Consider the following 17,068-nt stretch of genomic DNA (forward strand, 5'->3'; position numbering starts at 1 on the left):
TGTGTGTGTGTGTGTGTGTGTGTGTGTGTGTGTGTGTGTGTGTGTGTGTGTGTGTGTTTGTGTGTGTGTGTGTGCATGTGTGTAGGGTTTCTCAGTACAGGAGACCAATCTGCTAAAGGGAACTATGGGCTGTTGGACCAGATCCAGGCCCTGCGCTGGCTGAACGAGAACATTGGCCATTTTGGGGGTGATCCAGAGCGCATCACCATCTTTGGCTCAGGCGCAGGGGCCACCTGCATAAACCTTCTCATCCTCTCCCACCATTCAGAAGGTAAGACACACTAACACATGTGACTTTAGTCCAGCAGGTACTGTGCTTTGGAATAATGTTATATGTGTGTGCTTGGGTTGGTCTCAAACCTTTAACATCTAACTATTTGTTTGTACCCACTCACAGCCAATATGCTCAGTGTGATAGCTGTGTGTGTGTGTGTGTGTGTGTGTGTGTGTGTGTGTGTGTGTGTGAAATGTATAATTTCGTGTACCCTTTCAGACTCACATCATCTCTCTGTCACTACTGTCTAACTCTTTTCTCCATTGTCAAAAATCCCTCCATCTTCATCCAACCATCCTCATCCTCATTGTCATCCTCACCTAACACCAGCAGTCCAGCCTGGACCTGTCAGTCAGAGCAGGTAAGCCATGACAACCACTGTCCCTGGAGACGCCAGTCATGTCAGCTTGGCTTCCATCAATGGCATGTCTGAAGTCAATATGGAAAACACACAGCTGTAATGTGATTCAGGAAAAGGACACATACATGTAGAGAGGACAGCAGAAACCACTGACACACACACTAGCATAGTGTTCTCCACCAAACACCAACCAAACCCAAATGTAGTGTTCTCCACCAAACACCAACCAAACCCAAATATAGTGTTCTCCACCAAACACCAACCAAACCAAAATATAGTGTTCTCCATCAAACACAAACCAAACCCAAATGTAGTGTTCTCCATCAAACACCAACCAAACCCAAATGTAGTGTTCTCCATCAAACACCAACCAAACCTAAATGTAGTGTTCTCCATCAAACACCAACCAAACCCAAACACTTGTATGTTCTGTTGTTCCTATTGATAGTGTGGGCGTTTTCTGAATTTTCTCCTCCATTTATACTGGTTTATATTTAGCTTGACAGTTATTTTCCTGATCCATCCAACCAGAGGATATTAAAATATTGTTTGCTGGAGAATATTGTGTTTCACAGGGCTGGTGTGCTGTAGGCTTAAGTGCAGATGACTGAAATAAACAGACAAGCAGTAGTGGTAGAAATTGTATTATGTATTGATTGAGTAGAGCAAAGGTATATTAAAATGAGAATAAAATATTGATTAGTTGAGAGATTTGTTTATAAATCCATTCTAAACCTGTGTGTCCTGTTTTACTCTCTCTAGGGGAACCAAAAGTCACAGTAGTAGAAAAACATGATGATGTTTAACTCTATGGAGATATTTGGCTGCTTCTCAGGAGGATAGTGTGTTTATGAAAAACAGCTTTAGCCATGGCTTTTGTAAAAAAAAAAGAAGATCTGTTTGGTTCCTAAGGTTAATGTCAGGGCTACAACGAGGTGAAGTAGCCATAGGCATATTAAACAGTGATAATTCAGTGGAACATTCTCATTAGTGCAAAATAGAAATATGTTTTAACTGTGTGTGCATGTCAGGAATAGAATAATCCTGAGCACGGGGCAAGTTTGCAGTGACCAAGATACAGTAGAGAGAGAAAAACCGAGTGAGGGAGAGGGAGAGAGTGCAAGAGAGAGAAAGAGAAAGGAAGACAGAGTTTGTGAGAGAGAGAGAGAGAGAGAGTGAGAAGGGAGTAATATCTGTGCTAGGCTTGCATTGGTAAAAGTGTTTGCAGAATGTGTTATTGGCTAAGAGAGGCTGAGTTAAAGAGGTGAGGAGGCTGACGGGGCCAGAAGCAGTGGTGTTGTAAGACTCGCTTCCAGAGGGGTGTGGCTGAAGGGGAGGTGATGAGGGGGAGCAGGAGATGACAAGAAGAGATGCTGACGCCTGATTAACAGCTATAATCACTGCACTCACTCACACAGCTTCAACTGTACTATCAGTTAGAACTTAAAGACTAAAATCCTCCACCAAAAACTCCTAGTTCTTCATTAACAAGCAACTGCAATACACTGAGCTTGGCTGACATATCTATAATTACTCCAACGAAGATGAAAAATAAACATAAAAATATGGGCACTCATAGGAAAGACTTTCAGTATCTCAACTCCTTCATTTACAAAAACAATGTGATGTATTTAAATGAATATTTCATAATGCTTCATCACCCACAGAATGCAGATCTGGGACAGGTGCCATGTTTCTTGAGAACCCAAATCTCAGCAGTGCTAACAGCTTTGCACAAAGCCCAAAACCCAAATCCCAAAGCCATTCCCAGTAGAACAGCGAATATGCTCTGTGTTTCCAGCCACACAGAAAAGCAGCTGTACTTGTGATTCTTGTGTTTGAAGCAGGACAGTGGGAAAGGTGTGATCTGTGATTCCCACTGACATACTGCCAGGGAAGCACAGTGGCTTATTTATGATGAATGTGTTGGTTATGACTTCTCATGGGTCTTTATCACTCCATGCACCTCTCCCCACTCCATACACACATTTATTTTGTTATATAAGTAATAATAATAATAACAATAATAATAATAACAACAACAATAAGAAGAATATATTCAGTGGGGGTTAAAAATACAATTAAAAGGACTCAACAATTTGAACTGCTCACTGATTTAAAGTAAAGTGAATGTGCAACACTAATAACAAACTCTGTATTCAGGAAACTCTTTGTGGACATCTCGTAATACACCAAAGCAAAGTGTTCCGAACTGATGGGTTCTGCATGCCCTATAACAGGACAGTGATGTTGACTAACTGATCATCTCAATCTCAACTCCTGAGACTGTGACTCCTGTGCTCTATGTGGTCTTCCGCAGGCCTCTTTCAGAGGGCCATTGCCCAGAGCGGCTCTGCCATCTCCAGCTGGTCCATCAACTACCAACCCCTGAAGTACACCAGGATCCTGGCCCGCAAGGTGGGCTGTACATACGCGGAGACGGCCGACCTTGTGGACTGCCTGCGGAGGAAGAGCTTCCGGGAGCTGGTGGATCAGGACATCCAGCCTGCGCGTTACCACATCGCCTTTGGGCCTGTGGTGGATGGAGATGTGGTGCCGGATGACCCAGAGATCCTTATGCAGCAGGTGTTGTGGCTTCAGACACAGAAGGAATAGGCCTTTAAATACATCAACCCCTACACTGGGAATGTCACTTTATTCCACACACCTTGTAGTATATTGTAATATGTCCACTGCACACCTATTTTCTCACCTTTGTTGGGTGTTACTGTGAAGTTGCTATGGGTACAGCTATGTGTGAAATCAGTCAGCTAGCTAAGTAAACCAGCATACCCTATAAAACGGGTGGCTATTGGGAAGTAATATATATGTATTTAGAAATTATATTGTTTTTAAAAATCACAACCAGCCAAATGTCTAAATATAACATGGCAGACAACTTAGTTGGTATAAAGTTGAGCTTTACTGTACCTGTAGAACCTACAGCTCTCCTAATGCCAGGCAATAGTAGTAACCACTCTGTCCCAACATCAGTGGTGAGTTTAGCACTAACCACCCTCTGTCCCAACATCAGTGGTGAGTTTAGCACTAACCACCCTCTGTCCCAACATCAACAACATGGTGAGTTTCTGAGCACAGGAATACTGTTGGCTACATGGGTTTGCGTGGTGTGACCATCTTGGCCCAGTGACACTGATGATGTAATATGTAGTGTTGATGTAGAATGGTCCCCTATAGCCAAATATTACCTGTGTCTTGGTGATGCTGTATCCTCTTTTCATTTACACATGTGCTTGCACATTGTGAATGACAATAAATTGAATTGAATTGAGTTATCTGGTCAAATAGTCACATGTGGTCAGAAACAGACAAGTGATAGATGGGGGAGAGGGTGGTTGACAAGTATTCTGTGTACGATGACATGTTGGCCACAGTCTGTAGTTGTACACTATATATATATATATATATATATATATATATATATATATATATATATATATATATATATATATATATATATATATATATATAAGGAAGTGGCTGGCGGATGTAGTGTGTGCTTCATGGGTAACAGAACTATACTGTTTATTGTTTTCCCAGTTCCAGCTGAGCAGTGCTTGTTATAGCAGGGAGTCTGATTTTTAACAGAGCACTCTTATTAACGGTATAAGCTTATTCAAGACTATATATTGAATAATAACTATATATCAAGACAATAAGTGTCCAAACCAAACTGCACAGATGTAATTATTACACTCTTTTGGCATATAGTTCCAGGCCTTACATATGTCACCTCTGGGTAATATTTCAAGAACAAAAATCGTTTTAGCTCTAGTTTAACAGTCTTGATGGTAAAGGATATTTTTTTTACATTTTACATTTTTTACATTTTCTAAGGCAGCAGTTGTTTTATTTATTTATTTATATTTTATATTTCTATGGTTATAATTTTGTAAGCTCTAGTCCTATAACATGCACAACGTGTCCACTAGGGGGAGTTCCTGAATTATGACCTCTTGATTGGGGTGAATCAAGGGGAGGGGCTCAAGTTTGTGGATGATAGCGGCTCAGAGAGTGAAGAAGGAATTTCAGCAGCTGCATTTGATTACACTATCTCCAACTTTGTGGACAACCTCTATGGATACCCTGAAGGTAAGCATCACCAGGCGCTGGAGAACATTGTTAACGGACTTCCCTGTCACTCTTAAATGATCACATTATGGCTTTTCACAGATCAGCAGAACCAAAACATTCCGACAGTAAATATTGTTATTCTGCTACATCACACCCTCAGGCCATACTGTACTACCAACACAGTTGCACTTGCAACTTCTAAATCCTGCCACCAGAGGGCATTAGCAAACTATATTTTTATGTTTTGGCATGGTGATGCTTTTCAGTGTTGAGAATGTGTAATCCTCTCAGGCTTGATGTGGGCTCACAGTTGAGTCCATTTATATTAGAGGCCTTGAAACGTTCTGTTTCCAAATCATACTTATAGATGACATCTATCGATAACTGCACCAATTTTAAGATGCTTGTACATAGGCATAATGCTATTTATGTTTATGGCATTTAGCTGAAGCTTTTATCCAAATCAACTTACAATTATGACTGAAATGACTGAACTTAAGGATTAAGGGCCTGCTGATGTGCCCAACAGATTCAGCTGGGCAGTGGTGGGGTTTGAACTGCCAACCTCCTGAGTTTTAGTCAAGCACATGCACCAGTGTGCTACCACTGCCTATTCAGGGGGCTTGTCCTCTTTTCTTTTCTCTGCACTTCCTCTCACATTTCTCTAGGTAAAGACATCTTGAGGGAGACCATTAAATTTATGTACACCGACTGGGCAGATCGGGATAATGGAGAAATGCGCCGCAAGACCCTGCTGGCACTATTCACAGATCACCAGTGGGTGGCGCCAGCAGTGGCTACGGCCAAGCTGCATGCGGATTACCAGTCGCCCGTCTACTTCTACACGTTCTACCACCACTGCCAGACGGAGACGCGTCCGGAGTGGGCGGACGCGGCGCACGGTGACGAGATCCCCTACGTGTTCGGAGTACCCATGATCGGAGCCACCGACCTGTTCCCCTGCAACTTCTCCAAGAACGACGTCATGCTCAGTGCCGTGGTCATGACCTACTGGACCAACTTCGCCAAGACTGGGTATGTTTGTTTCTTAGCTGGTTACATTATCCTGAAGACCCGCTGCACCTAACAGCTATGACCACAACACCAATTACACTCGCATCGTCTTATTTAAAAGTCCATGGATCATAACGAGATGGCATCAACTGGCTCATTTGCTCATAACGAGATGGCATCAGCTAACTCATGATGAGATCGATTGTTTCAGTTTAATTAAAAATCACTGAGGCCTCGTTTCACTCGTTTGCAGGCTCACTACAAGCCTGTAGTGATAGATAGAAAATGAAGGTTATAAAATAAGAACTTTATACAATAATCCTGTAATGTGTGGTGGCCAGAGTGCTGCAGGACGCACAGACTTCCTCGACAGGGACGAACATTTATTAACATAAACGACAGCGGCACTCATGTATTACAAACGATAAAAATGAACAAGAAACGATTGACGTTAAACAAACACAGTACACAAGGGTACAGCTAACATAAACACGTTACATTTAGACATTACATCTACAATGACCAACGGCGCCGCACACCCTGACGTGAGTTTAAAAACACACAGACGAAACGAGGTGCAGGTGCGCGCAGGTGTGGTTACAAACGAAAGTCCTCCTACTGCATGTGGCTGGCCAAACCACGTGCCTCGCGGGAGGCGAGTCCAAAATGCTCATTATATAAAAACTTGGTAGATCATGTGTAAATACTAGATATATCACCAAGCGTCATGGAACAGTTAACCTCAGAAAAACAAATATTTTTATTTACTTTTAATTTGCATTACCATTATAACATTATTCAGATAAACAAAATAGTGTTACTGTCTCTTTTAATTACTGAAATATTTTACTGACCCCGTTTTCACAAATAAACAGCCAACAGCTTTCTCACCTTGTTAAAACTGACATGGTTGTTTACATTTCTTCAGATAATAATAATAATAATAATAATAATATTAGTAGTAGTGATAGTAGTAGTAATATGGTGATGCAGCATTATACAGTAGGTGCACTTTTGACATAATAAGCCTGAAATTCGCATTCAGAATAAACCAGCAATTCAAAGGGAAGTGCCTGTTACCAGCATCTTTTGTGGAATTTGCATGACAACCCTTTTTGTCTTCTTCAGGGATCCTAACTTGCCAGTTCCCCAAGACACTAAGTTCATCCACACCAAGCCCAACCGCTTCGAGGAGGTTATCTGGACCAAGTTCAACTCCAAGGACAAGCAGTACCTGCACATCGGCCTGAAGCCCCGCATCCGGGACAACTACCGTGCCAACAAGGTGGCCTTCTGGCTGGAGCTGGTCCCCCACCTCCACAACCTCCATGAGGAGCTGCTGAGCTCCACGACAACGCGCCTGCCACCAGGAACCACGCGACCCCCGCACTGGAAGGGCCCGGGGCCCCGCACCACCCGCCTACCCTACCCCACCTTCCCCCCAGACCTAGATCCCGAAGGCTCGGAGCGTCCTCGCTTCTCGCCCTTCCCGAGTGACACGCGTGACTACTCGACGGAGCTGAGCGTGACGGTGGCAGTGGGCGCCTCGCTCCTCTTCCTCAACATCCTGGCCTTCGCCGCGCTCTACTACAAGCGCGACAAGCGGCATGAGATGCGGCGGCACCGGCTATCCCCGCAGCGCGGCGTGCCTGCCAACGACTTGGCCCACAGCCAGGAGGAGGAGATCATGTCGCTGCAGATGAAGCACTCTGAACACGACGTGCACCACGACATGGAGCCGCTACGGCCGCACGACATCCTGCGGCCTGCCTGCCCGCCGGACTACACGCTGGCGCTGCGCCGAGCACCCGACGACGTCCCGCTGATGACGCCCAACACCATCACCATGATCCCCAGTACCATCACTGGCATGCAGCCCCTCCATGCCTTCAACACGTTCCCTACCACCACTGGCCACAACAACACCCTGCCCCACCAGCACTCCACCACCCGCGTATAGTACTGCCCTCTAGTGGGGAGGATGCGCTCCTACACACAGCCTCTTTTAATCTCCCTGTGCCCCCCTTTTGAACTCCTCTCTCTTACAGTACTTACACTTTCTGTTGAAAAGGTGCAACAGTGCCTCCTGGTGGTTCTCTCATAGACTCAAATGAACAGGTTGAATTAGACAGAAACGTGGAAGGCACCTTGGAAGTTTTTTTCAGACTATGCTGCGAGCCCAAGGGCTCGGACTGACAGTGAGATAATGTCCATAAATTGTTGCTTTGGGAGCCTTTTCCCACAGTCTCCTAAGTGGAACAGAGTGGTTCACTGGGGAGCAAGTGACACTGTTATGGCACATGGAGAGAGAGAAAGAGAGAGGATGATAGAGGAATTTTTCTAGATTTCTTTACTCCATTCTGTCTAGAATGAAAGACTGCAGTTATTGTGGCCTCATCTCTGTTCTCATCAGATCACTGATATCTTATCTCTCCTTAACTCTCTCCATTGTTCCATTATAGCAGTTTCATTGTCCAATCGTCTTGAGCCAATCCTCTGAGCACTGTCTGAAAATGCTCTGTGACCTTGTGTAACGCACAGTGGAGTCATTTTTATACAAAACATATGTGCAGTAAGCAGATGACACGTGACACTCCATGGACATGTTCCGTCTACCAGCAATCATGGTGCCAAGTACTGAGTTGTAGCCCTGCAACAAGATAGACGGTGTTAGACCACTGCGCCCTGGAACTGTAGGATGTTAAAAGAGCCAGCCGGCTCACTCTCCATTAGTTCTTTTGTTCTTTTTATTCATTTTTTGTTATTTATAGCCTGTGTATACAGAGAATGATATATATTGGAGGTTTGCTCGGTGGGATCTATGCATGAAACATTTTTCAAACAAGGAGGCACTCAGCGGTAGACTCACAGCACATATATAATGTATATGAAGCTTAAATGTTTGTGGGTTTTTTATTTTCCCGATTACAGTTCAAAATGGTGTCAAGGGTCAACTGTGTTTATCTACAGGTGCAACCATGCCCTTTAGACATCATCGCTGGGTGAACAAAATAGACCGTTAGAAAAGCTAGAAAAACTCCAGCCACTTCTTCTCTTTTTTAGGTGGGATGTAATTTTCTTTCTGAATATGTTCATTTATTGCTCTGGCAAGGTCCTTTCATTCTTTCATGTCAGTGCAGAATTATTGGTGCTACTGTTTCAGAGTTGTCGGCCCATGACCTTGGCAGTACTGTGTGTTGAGTGTACTAGTGGATTACCAGTGTGACATGCTTGTGGTCACCTCACGCTGAGGGCGTCAGCAGCAGCCTGGCCAGCTGTCTCGTGCTAAACAGATGTAGCCTACTGATCCCTCAGCTCGTGCAATTGGGCTCGGTCAAATAGTTTCTATAGTGTACTCACCTGTGTCGCAACAAGCTTTTCTTCATTTTCACTTTCTCCTGCTGTTTGCACATTTATTTCCTGAGCATGCTCATTCATGTTTGTGGCAGTTAGCTTGTGTGTGTGTGTGTGTGTGTGTGTGTGTGTGTGTGTGTGTGTGAACTGCATGCCATCAGTGCCTCAGTACGAGAACACTGCTAACTGAAAGAAAATTAGACAGAAAGAATGGGAAGAAAATGTCAGAAAAATGGTGAAATAAGTATCAGACTTCTGAAGTTGACCACATCAAATGCCTTTTGTCTTTGCTTTTGTTTTGTTTTGAAGACTCCCGCTAGATTTTCCCTCTTTCCTCACTTCCTCTCAGGATTCGACTCCACACAGCATGGTGGGAATCTTAGAGCAGAGAATGTAGCAAATCTTCTTTTTCTGCCTTTCAGAGCAACTTTCAGTGAAGCAGTTCCTAAAACATCAAACCCATAGTGTTGTGGCATAACCCCACACACACCATCACTATGGTCAAAGCATCAAACCCATAGTGTTGTGGCATAACCCCACACACACCATCACTATGGTCAAACCATCAAACCCATAGTGTTGTGGCATAACCCCACACACACCATCACTATGGTCAAACCATCAAACCCATAGTGTTGTGGCATAACCCCACACACACCATCACTATGGTCAAAGCATCAAACCCATAGTGTTGTGGCATAACCCCACACACACCATCACTATGGTCAAAGCATCAAACCCATAGTGTTGTGGCATAACCCCACACACACCATCACTATGGTCAAAGCATCAAACCCATAGTGTTGTGGCATAACCCCCCCCCACACACACACACACACATACTATCACTATGGTTAAAACATCAAACCCACAGTGGTTTGGTCTAAGACCACACACTCCTTCTGTATGGTTAAAAGAGGCAGAGCAGAGGGCCCAGTGAACTAAACACATTACAGATGGGTCATCAAACTTCAACAGGTGGCTGCTCCAACATGTCTGTGCAATCAAGGCAGACATCAAAGGACTGAAAGTCTTGGATTGAATTGGCCATCAGTTCAATTCAGGAGAGAAGCATGGTCAGCATGCTGCTATCACTTTGGTGCCTGCTGAGGGCAGGTGGCCAAGAGAGACAGGCACAGTATACACACACACACACAAAGGTGTGGGACAATATTTTATAAACATCCACTATATCCCTTCATTGCCTTGTCCCATCCGTTTATGTTCATGTTGCTGTCCTGTCCTGAGTTCTGTGAGAGTGCCAGGGTGTTGTGGCGGTGTCCTGTGTGCATGTCCATGTGTGGAAGAACTGCTGGATTGCTCCTGGAGCCTGACAAGCCTGCGTGCACACCCTAAAGGCAGCTGCAACATAGAGCACCGAAACAAATGGAAGGCTAATTGCCCAACAAGTGTACTGGACAACCTGTATGCTGGACCACGGAATCTCTGGTGGTGGATTAAAACTTGGAGGCACACAATATCACCACAACAAAAAGAGGACTTTATAAATAATGATTCAGAGTTTATGTGATTGGGCCAGCCTGCCCCAGTGATGACCGTTTGTGGTAGGAAACCTGTCTGAGAAGCATACCAGGAATGGGGAAGAGGTGCATACAAAGACAATATTTGAATTCTTTTTTCTGATTTGGTATGCTTGACCACTAGAGGGAGACACACTTACAGTAGAGATGTTTCCCCTTGACAAAAGACCAAGTTCTCAGAAGGCTTATGGTAAGCAAAGGTAATATACAGTAAAGAGGATTTAACTGTACATTTTTAAGTGTAAGATGAAACCAACAAAATATTTGTAAATATTCAGTTTCTTGTTTGTTTGTTTGTTTTCTGAGTGAATGAAATACTTGCGTTTGTGAGCAAGACAACAGGTGCAAGAAGTAAATTCAGCCACCAACAAATTTCAGCTTTCAAATCTTGTTTTCTGTGTCTTCATTCAGTTTAGGGCATTAAGGAGTAGTAATGCCATGATTCTGTGATATAGTTTGGTGCTCTTTTTCCCAAACACTAAACACTAAAATATTTATACTTGCACTTTTCTAGCGTATTATTAATCAGCATATTTAGTCCGGCCTCTCATCCAACCTCTTACTTTGTTATAAAGAATTCAAGTTGTTGTATGTCTGGAGGATGAGCCACTGTTTGTGTAACAGTGGTTAGTATAAAGGCCCATCTTGCTTGGATATCTCACTGTAGCATTTAACCTGAACTAAAGACATCATGGGAACTGTTGCTGGATGACCTGTGTGATTTAGGAAAGAGAATGTATTTGAGTATAAACCTGGTTAACTAAGGATTTTGATCATCCGAGACTCATTTGGAGACTTATTCTACACCCCAAGATTTCATCATATTATAACTGCCATTTTGCAGGATAGAGTACTTTATGTTTTTACTAAATGGGAGGATTCATGATTTGACTGTCGAACAATAAAAGAAGCACATTCTTAAAGTGCTTTAGGTGGAAAATTGCTTCACGTGATCAGATTTGCTGAGTGGCAGACTTGTGCCTGTTGTCTTGTTTTGGATTTTTCTTTGGGAATCAGAAACCCAAGACTTGAGATAAAGAAAACATGTTAATAATGGTTTTAAAAATAGATGATTATGAAAAAAAGAAAAAGAAAAATATATATAATTAAGGAGATATTTCTGTTTAATTTAGAAATAATTACACACTGTATGCTGTGACTGATCTGGGGAACATTAAATACATTCATAGTCCAATATTTGTTTCCTTACTGTCTGTAATCTCAGCAGAATGACACGGTGTGTGTCTGTAATCTCAAACTACCGCATAATGGCAGGGTGTATGTATGTGATCTCAAACTACCGCATAATGGCAGGGTGTGTGTATGTGATCTCAAACTACCGCATAATGGCAGGGTGTGTGTATGTGATCTCAAACTACCGCATAATGGCAGGGTGTGTGTATGTGATCTCAAACTACCGCATAATAGCAGGGTGTCTGTATGTGATCTCAAACTACCGCATAATGGCAGGGTGTGTGTATGTGATCTCAAATTCAAAAGAAGTTGGATCATGTAGCACAACATGACAAAACGTCATTGTTGTCATTCCTTCTCAGCACAGATGTTTCTCCAGGCCACAGTGCTACATCTGACATGAGACAGCAGCAGCACTGTGCAAATAACGAGTAAAGATAAAAACACAACGGTGCAATTGGACCATAAAAGTGTGAACAAACCACTGATGCCAACGAAAATACCCCAGAGAGCCAGGCCAAAACTGGGGGCAGACCCGTTCCTCTAAACAGCAGCCTTTACTTGGTAGTACATTACTTTTCCGGACTATGCAGCTTATTCGTACAGAGTTGGGAGACTGAAGTCCATCTCTGTATGTCAGCTGCAGACATTGAAGATTCTGTGAGTATGTTCTTACATTTTCTTCACATATTTACATACATGCATGCAGTAAACAGGTTGTGTCAGAAGTTGTTTATATATATATATATATATATATATGTGGAAACAACTTCAACATTCCTATCACAGGCTCCAGCTGTCTGTGCCCCTATTCTCAGACACGTTTGCGGAAGTATGGAAATTATTGCTATATTCAGAATTCAGTTTCTGATCTGTTGACTGTCAGAATGCATGTGTTTAGATAAAATCATCCACTTCGAGAACTCAGCCTTCCAATTCCACAGAATTGTAAAAACACTTAATTTCTTCTTAGATGGTTCCAAACTGAGCCCCGTGTTTGTAATGGTGAGTAATGATCCTGTATCAGTTGATTCTCTTGTAACCAACCCTGGTTCTAGATGGCTTGGGCTGGAGGAGGCATGACAGGTGGGCATGTTGATAGTCAGGTCTTGATTCGAGGATGATACCAATCCTCCAGTTAAAAAGGTCCATGGGACTTGCAGCTGACACTGATGACAAATGATGACAGCAGAACTAATGTTACTGGCTTAAATTAAAATATAAAGGTAAAGAAATTAAATATGCATGCATCTTCAAATGCATATGGAACACAAAAGAAATAAAGAATGCAATTTGAGTCCAAGAGGAATTTTTAATTTATGTTCTGATAGCTGTATACCATCTTAAGCTCTGAACAGTATATTCTGGGACTGGAACATGCTTGTTCCCTTAAATGTATATGCTCTCTCTACTTTAAATAAAATGTCACAATGTACACAGAAAACTCAATACAATGCTCTTACAACAACAAAAAAAAAAAAAAAAAAAAAAAGTTTACATATAACCTATTAAAACCTCTTCAAAGAAAAGCATGTGAGAAAACCCTGCAGTATCGTACTTGCGTATGTACAGGAAAATTAAATCCCACACTATAACGCACACATCAAAGTCAAAACTAAATTGCAGCCAGTAGTCCCCAGCTCACCCGCCCGTATCGCCACGGTTAACACTAATCCCCAGTTCCCTATAACTGCCACCTACTGTTGTCAAGCGCCGCCGACACTTAAACGCCAAGAGTGCTACCGATAACTAACACGTTAGGAGCCATTAAAACTGCAATGTCATTCCATCCATACAGGAAGTAAAAAACTGGAGAGAGGAAAAACAGTGGCTTGCTCTAACGCACCGCAGGCTCAATCCTGTAAAACACCACCACAAATGTATTAAACAGGATACAGTTCCTCCTAAACCCATAACACTGCCGACCCGGACGTTACATCCTCTGCTACAGTCGGTCTGTCTTCCATCACCTGAAGCTAAACAAGCAGCCACAATACATGAATGGAGCGCTTCAAAACTAATACCGCGTTATAACTCAGGTGGTGGATGCGCTTTCCACATACCGTGACTCGTACTTCAGCACTGAAATGTGCTGCATCCCCAAGGTAATGTCCTTTATAAAATTAAAGACGTAATTACTCTTAAGCACGTAGAAGCATTAAAACGCAGCGCAAGCCAACGGTTATAAACGAAATCGAACATACACTTCCGTTAAGACACAGCAGCGGTTAAATCCCTAGCGCAGCAACAATTCTACAGCCTCAGCCAGTTTGAAAAGTTAAAATCCAGGCATTAAAATGTTGGGCATCGCAAACCAAACAGAGGACATACGCTGCGCTCATACAGATGAGACCAAACGCGAGTTAAATACCTCTCGTTAGATTCCCAGTCATGCGGAGGCGGAAACCTTAAAGGGACACAGCACACCAAACGCTCCTACCCGCCACACATCTTAAGAACATTAAGTACATTCTGTTGGATGTTTGTGTTGATTTCAATGATGACACACAGACTGAAGTAATAACCAGGTAGACATGTTTGCTTTTAGAGGGAAATGTAGATATTTATTAGAAGTGATGCTACAAGCTTGAAAACTGATTCCCTTTTCCCATTCGGGAGAGAAGGACCAGAGTTTTGTCTAATGTTGTCTGGTATCAACTTCTGGGAATCAAAGAAATGCAATGTACACAGAGAAATAAAGCTTATGAACTGAATCCCCACCATGGTCATAAAATAGAATAATGACCAAAAGGAAACAAGAATCATGAAATCATCAATCGTATAAATATAATAGATAATAACTCAAATGAGCTAAGCTTACATATCCTGAGTTCTAACAGCTATAGAGGCACTTTGTAATGAGTAATTAACATGCCATGAGCTAAGCTTATGCAGCCTACATTCTGAACAACCTAAGGAAACACTTGCAAACAAATGTTACTTTAAAATAATGATTACACAATTGCTCAAATAAAGGCTTATATGGTAAGAATAAAGTATAAGGAAATATTGAAAGTGTTGGTAAAACAACTAATGGCAGATTTAATGTTGACAAAGCACACAATTTTCATCTAGATGAATGTAATGAATGTCCACTTTACACTGGAGACATTAGAGCGCACTGTTCACTATTTTTGTTACTGAATCATATGTGGAAGCACACATAACTGCATTTATGTTTCATATACTACTGTTTATTGTAATGGAATATAATAAAACTTACTAAGAGTTTGTTTCAGGAAAAAACATTTGAAGTGGCTGTAGGGAGCAAAACTGCTAATCGAATTAGGGAAAGATATTTACATGATTTAGGCATCGTGTTTTCGATTCCATTCTTTATGGTTTCAGCCTGTTGTTCATTACAGTGTATCTGCAATCTTGCTGTTGATTTTTGAACAACAGCATGGTCTGTCTATGCACATTAAGTTCTGCATGATGAATTTCCCTTTACATATTTTCAGAGGTCAGTTTTTATGATGAGGTTTTAAATATGCTGAACAAGTTCTTATGCTCACATTTTAATTTATTCTGAGATTATTAAATACAGTAGCAGGCTCATAATAAAAGAACCCCAGGAGTGTTTACTTGACCAAAAAAGACTCCTTCAAACTGTCCTCTGCCTGCTGCTTTGTGATGTTTCTCCATGCCTGGGGAATATCTGCAGGTTTTGCATTGTACTCCTTAGCAAACTGGTCATTGAATTTTGCCATGACATATTTCCAGTAGTTTGAAGCTTGTATGCTGGAATCTGCAGAAATATGCCAGTTTGGATATGTTTCCCTGTATTTCTTATAAGGGTGCCACTTGCCATCAGTATCTGTACACTTGAACTGTGTTTCACTGTTCACAAGTGTGGAACAGATGTTAGTTACTAATTTCTTAGAGTTGTCAAACCTGCAACATCCAAGTCCTTCAGGTCTATGTATTGAGGCACAGTGATCTTTGTGTGCCTCCCCTCCTGCCTCACAAGGTGCCTTGCAGAATGGACACTGTACCCCACAGCCAAAGACACGCCTGAACAACTCATTCTGCGGTTTGACTCTCAGTTTTCTCAGTTTGCTCTGAATGTCTCCATGCTTCAACTTTGCCTTTAGTGATTCCTCCATTTCTTCCACAGATTTTCTTAGCCAGTGAACAAATGATTCTGTATTTGCCCTGCTGAAAACTGTGACTGTTTCCAGTGCATCTTTGGGAATAATGAGCTTCTGTCCAAGATTAACACAGATATTACTGATGAATCCTTTCGTTCCATTTTCAGTTGTGTCATTTTGTGCCATTGTGATGGCCTGAATTATCTCCTTGGTGATTCCTTTGAGGTGATGTTCCTCTAACTCAAGCATTTTGCTTCCCTTTGAGAGCTGTTTGGTAATTTGATCCTGTATCCACTCCTTGACAAAGCGTTCATATGAGCAAATATATTTCACATAATTTTCAAAATTGCTCTCAGTGAGAAGCTGTTTTAAGACTGAGTACTGAAAAAAGGCTCGAGTGCTGAACTGAAGAGCATTCTGTCCTTGTAGCATCACATCAACAATGTCTGTCCCCAAGGAGTTGGAGATGTAGGCTTCCACTGCAGGACTCAAGCAGAGGTTTGTGAATGCTTCAGCTTTCCTCTGACACTGATCACAATCATTGAACAGGTCTTTGAAATCAGTGCAGTATTTGTGTTTGAACTGTTCAAGACATCTGCGAGGGTCATTATCTTTTATGTACGAATCATGCATTTCCATGAATTTTCTTGCAGCAAAGCCACAAATGTGTAGCTTTAAATCAAGCTCAAAGTTCTGAGTAAACCCAAGATTCTTGTTGGTTTTTAATCTTTCATCAGTCATGTTCAGTATCTCCTGGATATAAGTCTCATGGTAATCACATTTCTTATTAACCTTTTCCATTACGAGCTGGCTGCATGCCATAATAAGATTGTCTGCCATCTCTTGGATGTTTCTTGTATTTTCAGCGTAAAAAAGGCTCTTAACTTTTTTGAATAACCCCTTTTCATTCACTTTGAAGCGGACATGCCCGCACTGTTCAAGTTTAACTTTGTTCATTTCTTCTTGCAATGAGCTTCCCTTCTGCTTCAGATTTTCACGCAATTCTCCAAAGACGAGACTAAAAATGTCTTTTTTATGCAGTCCTTCGAAGCTTTGCTCGTTAAGTGTCTGCTGCCAAATTCCTTCAAATATCTTTTCAAGCTCCTCATCAGACTTTGGAGACTTGTCCTTTTTGAACTCCTCC

General features: G+C 42.1%; 1 protein-coding gene across 5 annotated transcripts in view; it reads left to right on the forward strand.

Moving 5' to 3' along the window:
- Positions 1 to 9,691, forward strand: part of nlgn2a (neuroligin 2a) — a 119,481-nt gene extending 109,790 nt beyond the window's left edge. For all 5 annotated transcript variants that reach the window (XM_081694466.1, XM_081694467.1, XM_027028446.3 and 2 more), the window contains 5 exons: positions 86 to 271; positions 2,956 to 3,221; positions 4,589 to 4,748; positions 5,399 to 5,765; positions 6,873 to 9,691. In XM_081694466.1, the coding sequence (XP_081550592.1) occupies positions 86 to 271; positions 2,956 to 3,221; positions 4,589 to 4,748; positions 5,399 to 5,765; positions 6,873 to 7,704 (1,811 nt within the window). In that variant the 3' untranslated portion in view covers positions 7,705 to 9,691. The remainder of the gene's footprint in view (positions 1 to 85; positions 272 to 2,955; positions 3,222 to 4,588; positions 4,749 to 5,398; positions 5,766 to 6,872) is intronic.
- The last annotated feature ends 7,377 nt before the right edge of the window (positions 9,692 to 17,068 follow it).

This window comes from Electrophorus electricus, chromosome 13 (assembly GCF_041902795.1).
Source record: "Electrophorus electricus isolate QZ-2024a chromosome 13, ASM4190279v1, whole genome shotgun sequence".
NCBI classification, from domain to species: Eukaryota; Metazoa; Chordata; class Actinopteri; order Gymnotiformes; family Gymnotidae; genus Electrophorus; species Electrophorus electricus.